The sequence below is a fragment of the Kryptolebias marmoratus genome, linkage group LG15 (assembly GCF_001649575.2).
Source record: "Kryptolebias marmoratus isolate JLee-2015 linkage group LG15, ASM164957v2, whole genome shotgun sequence".
NCBI classification, from domain to species: Eukaryota; Metazoa; Chordata; class Actinopteri; order Cyprinodontiformes; family Rivulidae; genus Kryptolebias; species Kryptolebias marmoratus.
The window spans coordinates 20,655,014-20,665,040 of NC_051444.1; the positions used below are offsets into that span (position 1 = coordinate 20,655,014).

The 10,027-nt window shown below is 40.4% G+C and overlaps 1 protein-coding gene across 6 annotated transcripts in view; it reads right to left on the reverse strand.

The window, feature by feature from the left end:
- Positions 1–8,645, reverse strand: part of dpy19l3 (dpy-19 like C-mannosyltransferase 3) — a 51,614-nt gene extending 42,969 nt beyond the window's left edge. For 2 of the 6 annotated variants that reach the window (XR_005234137.1, XM_037980055.1), the window contains exon 1: positions 1,380–2,356. Coding sequence is in view for 5 of the 6 variants with exons in the window: in XM_037980055.1 (XP_037835983.1) it covers positions 1,380–1,703 (324 nt within the window). In the remaining variant the exon portion in view is untranslated. Of the gene's footprint in view, positions 1–1,379; positions 2,360–5,862; positions 5,991–7,806 lie in introns of those variants that run through there. The other 4 variants (XM_017419614.3, XM_017419613.3, XM_017419616.3 and 1 more) reach the window with 4 other exon arrangements.
- Between the last annotated feature and the right edge of the window lie 1,382 nt (positions 8,646–10,027).

Below are 10,027 nucleotides of genomic sequence, written 5' to 3' on the forward strand. Positions count from 1 at the left end.
AGAGAGAGAGAGAGAGAGAGAGAGAGAGAGAGTGTGCGTGCGTGTGAAGAACGCTGATGAGATATGAAATAACCAGTAGCCAATTGAATAAGCTACCCTTTTGGACTTATATATTTGTAAATCTGACTCTCAGTGCCTCACCAACCATGAACCTCACCGCACGTCACTGGAGGTACATGTAGCTAAAGTTTGCCAAAGAAGTTGCCAAATGTTGTCATTCAGTTAACATAGTTATGCTGTATTCATGTTTTATTCGGAGTCTGCTGATTCTAAACCCTTTACATCCATTTCCCTTCTACTAGTTGTGTTTACACACACCACACCAAAGCTTAATGTAGAGGCGGCAACTTTTTAATAAAGCTGCTCTCATTCACATGTTTCTGTTATTAGGTGGCTAAATAAAGTTGTACATTTTGACTCGAACTTTTCAGACTTTATGGTCAAGTTTGACCAACATTAATAAACCACAAGGGTGAAGATCTGACCTCAAAGTCCTGAATTTTATTTTTTTTTTTTTTTTAAGTACAGCACCATCAAACCAATCCACCCAGCAGGGGCTCAGCTGAAGCACACAACTCAACCACATCCAGTCTTCAAACTTGACACCTGTTCAACTTGTAATCTGCATCATACGGACAAACATCAGACCTCAACAACCATAAGGGCTAAACATCTTCAACCTTGTATTCAGCAAAAATGTTACTATAAGATTGATGAAATCAAACAATGGTAAACAGCTCTCTCCCAATTCTGAGGACCTTGATGGCAATTTCTAAAATTATTTAGATCTTCTAACCTCAATGATTCCAATAAACTAAAATAAATTTACGTTTTGCTTCATTTTAGAAGATTTCTCAACTTTTCTAGCAAGAATGGTTTTTAAAATGATTAAGACCTCACTGTTTCATTAGGCCCTTGTTTAATTCGTTAGATAAAACAAAATCTTAAATGCTTATTTGCTTCATTCACAAGTTCATCTCATCGTCACTGCTTTGGACAATGTAATTTTCAAAATAGGCGTTTCTATCTTTAAAAAAAGTCAGGGTTAACTCAGAAGCTTTGGGTGTATTGAATTACGTCAAAAATCAAGTCTTTAAAAGTCCTGCAGAAGAAAGATGGTAACCACACTGTTTCTGCACAAACATGAATTATAATTAGCAGAACAGAAATGGGTCAGCTGAAAAGTAATGAAGGAGGAGCAGAAACTCCCACTGTGAATTGAGGTTGGACAGCGGAGCGGTGTGACACTTCTGTATGTGCACCTCGTTACTGACTGAACCCCTGGAACTGCTACTTCGGAATGTGGCCGACTTCAATGCGCTCCATTTATTAAATGTTCAAACAGAGTTATTTTCTATAATTCAAGTAATAACTCCTACCGTGAGCTCAGAGAACCATAGCAGATTCTCGTGTATGGTGTTGACACACCAGGCCTGAGTCATGGCCAGCAGCGCTGCTAGAAACAGCCCTGCTGCCATGGAAACGCGCTGTTGCCAGGGCCACCGCAGTAGAATGCATGAACCGGAAAAAGAACCGGATCGTCCAAGCAGAGAAACTCCTTCTCCAACTCCCTCTTGAGTGGCATCAGACCTTGTTGGCTCCATCATTGTGTCACGGTTGCATCCCCCGTCAGCTGAGCCATCTGGTGAAAATCTCAAATTACTCTCTAGGTGGCTCTGCCTAACTCTCTTACGAACCCCCATTTTTCTGAGAAAACTCAGATGGATCCTTTGATGGGCTCAATCCAGCTAGATTAACAGCGTGCTCCTGGGTTAAGCTACAAAAGTTATCCAAATCCAATGCAGAAATAAATGCCAATGTAGTGCGTTCTTCTTTCCTTGAAGTCACTCCAAATAAATTATAAAAGCTTTTTAAATCGCTTCAAGTTCCTTGCCAAAGGAAATATGCAAAAGCTATCTCAGAGGGAATAAGCAGCCAGTTTTCTTCCAAATCCTCTTTTGAGATTGTCTGAAGCAAAATAATCCTTGGCTTTTTACCAAAAACTATAAGGAATATGGATAATCCTCAGTTTATATTAAGGTCAGAGAGAAGAGGCCAAGTGAACAAGTTCACATATTACTCATTAATGTGAAAGCTAGTTAACTTCTCACAAAAAAGACATCAGTCCACTTTTCTTCATTTCTCTCTTTTACCATTTCCTTTTTATGAATCTTTGAGTTACTCCAACATCTGATGTGGCGCTGGAAGAATCCAAGAACGGGTCCATCCGTGTCTGAAACTGCTCACTCCTTCCTCGGCTTTATATCTTCCAACGCAGCCTCCTATCTTCAATAAATCATAACAAATCACAGACTTGGGGAGGGGAGAGGAAAAAAAAAAAGAAGAAAACAATGATTCTCAACAAAATTAACTACTAAGCATGAAGGGAAAAGTTCAAAAAAAGACTGAGCCACAGTAAGTGTGCGAACATCAGGACAGACTGTGGATAACTGAAGCAGCCAAGGGGAGGGAGAGGAAAGAGACTGGACTACTGGTGACCTCTTGTCTATAAAAACACACATGCTTACAGGAAAAGAATAAGATGAGACGGGGGTGGGAGAGCACCAAAGGGAACAAGTTGGAACATCATTCGGAAAACGTGGGGAACACTTGTCAGAGACTTTGTGGCTCTGGAACCGTTGTGAAGTTGTGAGCGCATTCTTGAAATAAACCCTCCAAGGCACCGGAGCCGACATGGACATGAGCTCACACCCGATGAATTCAAGAGGACACAAGGAGCCAGCTGGCCTTAAGCCTACTCAACACGACTGGGGATAACGAACATTGTCCAAAATGATCTCAGCAACACCGTAGGGAAGGAATGTGCGCTTATTAAAAGCAGTCCCTCTTTCTGTTAAACAGCAGCTCCCACAGACTGCAAACGAGCGCACACCATCACCGGCCACATCAGGTCCATGTGTGTCTGAGACAACAAGTGGAAAATTGAAAGTGTGTAAGACGCAGTGGATCTCACGGGGCAGGAAAACTAAATGTATTTTGTCTGGCTGAGAAGCACTGGCGAGGAAGCCAGAACCAGAAACCTAAGAAATCATTGTAAAAGGTGTACAACACACTATGTTCTTTAACTCTGTCCAGGAGCTGGGGTTTTTTGTTGTTGCTGTTTTGTTTCCCTTAAAAAATGTACAACCACAAATTAGAAAAATAAATAAAAACTAACAGAATTGCGTGGAAAATGCAGAAAAAAATGGAGAAGGGTGGATAATGAAATAATTACCAATAAATTCAATAAGTATTCAACTTTGAAACATCACATTTACCTCACATAGGTCATAATAATGCAAGTTACATAGCAGTGACCCAACAACGATGTAACAACCTCATGCTTCACTACAAACGCTGTAGGTGCACCGCTATGGTACTGTCACATACTTAGAGCAACTATATGGGTAAGCTGTGTTGTCATTGCTTCTCTTTCTTATCCAGCTCACTCAAGCTACCAATCGTTTGTTGGGGTTCTTAGAAAATGTACCATGAAAATACTTTGTTCACATGTAGTTGCTGCTGCAGACATATATTACATTGGTTGAGTATATACAGCATTGACAGACTGCCAGCATTTCCTACCTGTCAATCATTCCACGAACATGAACCTGACAGAAATTGACATGCAAGCTGCTGTTGCAGGTTTGGTTTGGACTTTACTTCAAGATGATGAGAATGGTGAACAGAAGACAAATTGCCAGGGTGAGATATGCCAGAGAAGAGCGACAGAGAGGACGAGCAAAAATGAAAAGCCACCAACCCAGATGGTGGACGAGACAATGGCTAGACACTGACAGGAAGTCCTTTCTGTGATTAAGAAAATGGTTCCAAAATGTAGATCCATGCATTCTGAGGTGTCTCTAAACGTTTATTCATCAAAATCTGTTTTGAATCAGTTGCTTTTTTTATGGTCAGAGAACAGCTCCCAGCAAACTGTGGGATGAACTTTGTAATAAACCCAGAAACACCACAACTCAGTGTGTTCAGGTCTTCAGCCTCATTTCCTCTCTAATGTCCATTTGCATATGCATTAGCTTAATCAGCTTTAATGAAAATGAACTACTTCATCCAAATTAAATTAAGATATTTATGAATTTAAAGTCAATGTTCAATTAAAAATAACCAAATGGGTAAACATGGGGTTATAAGAGCAATAGACGTGTCATCAATGCTAATGCCAAAGAAATACACTGGTACTTTCTGCAGCTAAAACCACACCGTTGACTTGCTAATGATTATGGCGCACTTTGTGTTTTTAAAGAGTATTTTTTCCTAAGCATTCAATATAAAATTTTTTACAACTTAAGACTTCTCAGTTTAGTTTAATTGTAGAGCACTGTAGCTGTATTTTGACACCTGAATGAAAGCTTTTCTCATGACAGAAAACATCCGATGCCACAGCCCCAAACGTCCAAGCCTAACTACATTCATAATAATTATCAAAAAGAATGGTCCAAATCTGCCTATTTTTATGTGTAAAGTGTTCGACAGTAGAATAAAACAAACATGGGGGTGGCTGCCAAGGTGGGTAAACAAAAAAAGTGTTGAGTGGATACAACATGGGCGTTGTTGTCTTTATCAGTTCGATCAAAACAACAAATGTCAGTTTACGCCAATATTCACCACAAGAAATGGCCACTGATGTCAAAAGAAAAGAGCAAAACACACAGCAAGAACTCTCGTTTATTTTTAGTCCTCACTTTGATGCTGCTTGAAACTAAAATCAGCCTGTGTCGCTTCATGTTCGGCCAAACTAATGTTCTCCCGAAGCTTTAAAAGGGCCACTTAAAAATGACATCATGTTTGGCTTTGCACAGTGCTCTGTTGCCGCACAGCACGGCCGAGACCATGAGAGAAACCGTGTGCCAGTCCTGAGGATCAAGGGCTGTGTGTGGCTGATTCAACAGGTTTAAAAACCAGCCCTGTAAACTACATGGAATATCTGTTATCCCATTTCCTAATGAAGTGTTTATGATGTGTTCCTGGAGGCCCTTTCAGCTCTAACAAAATATGTGGTGATATGTATTATTAAAACTTATGTTGTCTCTCAAGGTAAGCAGAAAATAGACGTGAATTCTTTTACAAAATCCTGCGAAATGCTAAGAGCCAACAGGTTTTGCAGATTTCATTGCTGGCAGAAAATCCACTGGTTATGGCTCTGTTGTAATGAGACCTGAGCAGAGAGAGACCCCCGTTCTTTGGCTTTGTCCATCAACAAGAGAATGCTGCCTGATGTGACCTGATATTTATGGGAAAAGTAATCTGTCCACTATGGCAAAAACTTTACACATAAAACAAATATAAAAGGTGAGAATCGCTGTGATTATTGTGCAAATATCAGTGCTTATTGTGTTACGCCCACTTTCCCTGGTCAGTATTACTATCATGAGACTTGGAGATGATCTATACCAGTAACTAAACCGTAACAGAAAAAGTCCATTTTGCTAAGGTAGGACAACACAGGACCCCTCAACAATGGCTCTGTTCTAATAAAGGTCCTGGTACGGCAGTGTACACCAAACTCCATGACAGAAAGTAATAATGCACTGTTTGCTCATAAGTGGACCATTTACGACGCTGATTGGTTTCTATCCGAAAATGACCAAGAAAACCTTGTGTGCTGTAATAAAGAGTACTGGAGTTATGTGTACTTGTAGAACACAGATAGCCTTCCGACACCCACACACTTCCTCCCGAGCCCGTCTGTTTTTTTGCTGAGTGCTGAAAAGCCCGCCTGTGCTCAGGCAGAAAGAGTGAGGGAACAAACGCAATCAAGAGCTGAACAGCAGATCTGGGTCGTCCTGGCAACAATGGGAAAAAAAAAAAATACTCCAAGATTTTGACTGTTGATGTCTTTACCTTGATGTTGGAGAACCACAGGTCGTTCTCGTGCAGCGTGGCCATGTAGATGCAGCACAGCAGGCCGAGGCCGACAGAAACGGAGCAACCAATCGAGGTCCAGATTATAGCCCCCCATGACCAATAACCTGCGAGAGTTTTGTTACAATTATATTAAAAATATGCTAATGATAACAAAAAGGAACAAAACAATACACCAAGATTTATAAACTGTAGAAATACTTCAAAATACCTCAGTTATTTATTTATTTATTTCAGATTAAGTAAAGGGAGACTATTGCATTATCTTGTAATTTGCATTTCTGAAATAAATATGTGCACAAATTTAAATATCCAAACGAGTCGGCATTTAAAACTAAGTGCTTACAGATCTAAACAAGCTGTTCCAGCTGGCTGATTCACACGGAACATGGCCCGAACACGAGTGCTCTCAGTCGTAACAATGGAAATGATTTTGAAAGTCCTTCAAAAGGGGCATTGGGCGCACAGTGTGGTAAAAGGTGCTGGTTGTTCACAATCAGGCGGGGGGTTTTAGAGCATGTACTAACAAAATGAAACTCGAAGAAGGAAGAGTTTAAAGTGTCAGGACAGAAAACTACCTGTAAAAGATTTTTAAAAAAAAAACTAAAACTTAAACTAAAAAGCAAACAAGAAAGTCAGTGTTTGAGTGAACTCTAAGACATGTGGAAGGATATGATTTTTTTTTATAAAAATGCAAGCACAAATCACAACGACTGTGTAATCAGAGAAAAACAAGGTTGCAATGTGTTAAAGAGAAGCAACAGATTGCATTTTTTTTGTCAGTGATTCCATCTTTGTTGTGTCTCTTCTCTGTCCATATGTCCATTTTACCTTGTTAAAAGGTTCAGCTTCTGTTATAGAAAACTGTTTTTCCCCCCCATATCTGTTTTTAATCCACTAAATGAAACTAAATATCAAAGTGTGAATTGCGTCTTTTTGCCAGTGTTTGTTGACAGTTTCCCTGGGTTCCTACGACCCCGTTTACCCTCTTCCTGATACCCCTCTAAACTGAGATTCTCTGCTTCTTCTCCAGGTGCAAATGGATTTTTTTGGTGAGAAAAAGTTAAATTTGAACAGATTTCTAAAATCTGACTTGTTGTATCCATGAGGACTTGAGAAGGGGAGCCTGTCAGAAACGATGAGCCCATTTCGCTCACGCCTACTGCCACTTTGTATCCCGAACACCAAAACAACAGCAGAGCCATTTGTACCACTTGCCCTGCATTTCTCACTTCATCTTGATCCCATCACCAATAAAACTTTGATTGTGTGCTGAAAAAGGTAACGACTGAGAGGAAACCGTAAATGACAACAGAGAAAAGGACGGTTCCGAAAGAACCTCCAGGCAAGCTGCATTTAAACGTCATTAATGTGGACGTTCTCATGTTCTAGTGACGTGTTTCTGCATTTTTATTAGAATATTCTTTTAGGAAATGACAAAAAAAAAGAATATGAGTGGTGTAGACAAGGGCTAGAAATAACAGCACACAATAAGGATAAAGGTAAAGGTGGTAATTAAGCCTGTATCATTTAAATGCACAGTATTTTCAGACATCTTCTCTTGGTGGGCGCTAGTAGCGTTCAGACGTGTATATTAAATGTGGAAAAACACATTTTGCAGAAAAACGAACTCTCTGCAAGCTCTGTGTGAGAAAGGTGTAAGTGGTGGACTGTATGTTACAGGGAGTAAATGTCAATGTGTGAATACAGCCCACAGGAGGTGTGCGGAGGGAGTTTGTTTCCTCCAGTCCAACATAATGAGACTTGATTGTGACAGAGACAGTTTTTTTTTGTTGTTGTTTTTATTGACATATGGGTTTTTTCCTACCAAGTGCATCTCAAATAACACACAGCAGCAGCAGCATGTGCGTCATGGAGGATGTGGACCACTGGTTCACACACTCATGAGGGCGGCTCACTCACCCTGCAGGATCTCCTCTGGACGGTGATGGTGGTGGGTGCAACAGTTGGACTGCTGGGACTGAACTTCGGCGCTCTGAAGAGCCTCCTTCCCCTTACTGCCCTTCCTCTGGCGCAAGCTGGTCATGACTAGCAGGGAGCGCGCGTGCTCGTGCGTGAGTGTCCACGCGGGTTTTGGCTACCGAGTGACGCGCGGCGGGTGCGTTAACGTGACGGAGCAAACAGCGGGCGCCGCCGTGTTTGTGCCTCGGAGTCATGGGATGGACGGGCCTGCTCAAAACGGGATTTCCTGGTCACGTTGCTGCTGGATTGTAAAAATATCGAAAATCCGCCTTTAGAAACCGGATTATCGGCAAACCAGATTAAATCTAGCGTATTTAAACCAGATGATGTGCTCAGCACAACATGACACGTTCCTTGAGAAATATCACGGGGATGAAATCAATGATGCTGTTAGAGAGGCACAGAGCAAGACAAAGTAGAACGGGTTTTACACAACTAATCGTCTAATTTTTTGAAGGAATGTGCATTTTACACAAAGGCGCGCTCCCGCTACAGATTCTCACCGTTTCACGGCAACGCAGACAAAAAAAACGATTTGGCAAACGGTGCATTTGAACGCCTCACCCTCCTCCTCCTCCTCTAAGGCTACAGGGACGCCTGGTAGGACGGTCCGACAGCTTTCCTCTGCCTTCGTTTTCTATTTTTCAACGTGCACCCCTTTCCCCCTTCTTTCTCATGTTTCTCTTTTCTGTTCACCCGAAATTCACCGCTAAAAATTTCACCAGTATGAGCGTCTGTGGTCAGCGTCTGCTGCCGCACTGTGTTTAAGGACCGGAAGTCCTAAAAGAGGAGAGGATTGGCCTTCAAAATAAAAGCGAGAGAGAGAATTGGTTAAACTTTGTGTGGATAGATTACAAGTGAGTTCAGTGGTTTTACACTAATATAAGTAATGTTAATAAAAAAATACTTCAAGAACAAAAAACACTATATTAATTTTAAATTTACATTTGATTACAGGCATACAGTAACTTGAAGTTAAGTTTTGTTTTAAGTTTTTCATCATTAAATCTAACTGCTTTAATTGTGGCTTAGGTTTTAGACATTATGGCTATCTTTATTTTCCTATTTTGTCAACTCTCAGTATGCAATATTATTGTTTTGTTTGGAAATTATTGTTCATCTTATAGAAATCAAATATGAGAAGAAAGTAATGTAAACTTGAACTTTTTTTTTTTTTAGAAATGTTGAGGAGTCCCAGTGAAGTGACTTGCTGATAGTCCAACAAACATCATTTTTCTTCTTTAAAGCATTTGTACCTTTTATATCTACCTTTTATGATTTCATAATAGTCTAAGTCAGTGGTGTCCAATCCTGGTCCTGGAGGGCCACCATCCTGCATGTTTTAGATGTTTCCCTGCTCTTTAGCAGATCTTTGAGTTCTGCAGAAGCCTATTAATCACTCATTCATTCGAATCAGGTGGGCCAAAGCAGAGAAACATCTAAAACCTGCAGGATAGTGGCCCTCTAGGACCAGGATTGGATACCACTGGTCTAAGCTACAACAAAATCTGCATTTTGATGTATAAATTATGAGAAGTGGAAAGTGAACATGGTGTGGTAGCTTCAACAATAAATGTTAAAGCTCCTTGAGATGATGGCTACTGCTAATGAACAGAACAAAATAAAATAAACTTTTTTTTTAAATTATATTCTCTTTTTCTCTTTGACAATAGAACTGATGTGATGTGAGCAAAGAATATCTTAGTGTCAGTGATGTTATAGTTTGTTCTTAAATACACAATTACTATTAGATATTATTAATAGCAATTATTAATATTGTGTGCTGATTTGGCTCCTTTGCTGCACTGTTTCTTATGACTGTTGATGCCATATATAGCTGCCAGAATATGTGCTGAAGCTGCTCACCTGGATAGATGGGATAGATCTTCTGTTGACTCCTTCCTTCTTCCTGGCTTGCATTTTTAATTTACAAACAACCTTTAAATCATACTCCTTGAAACGCTCTTTATTACTCTCCAAACCCCTGCTGTTGTGGGCCTGCTGGCTCACCTTGGAGATGAAATGATGTGAAAAGCTGATATCGAACTTATTATATTGGATATTATCACACTGTTATTGGACTTTCCTCCTGCAGCTACAGATACCGGTGGAGTAGGGGAGCTCCGAGCGAGGAGCTGTTATTAATGTGGGTCTGGAAACC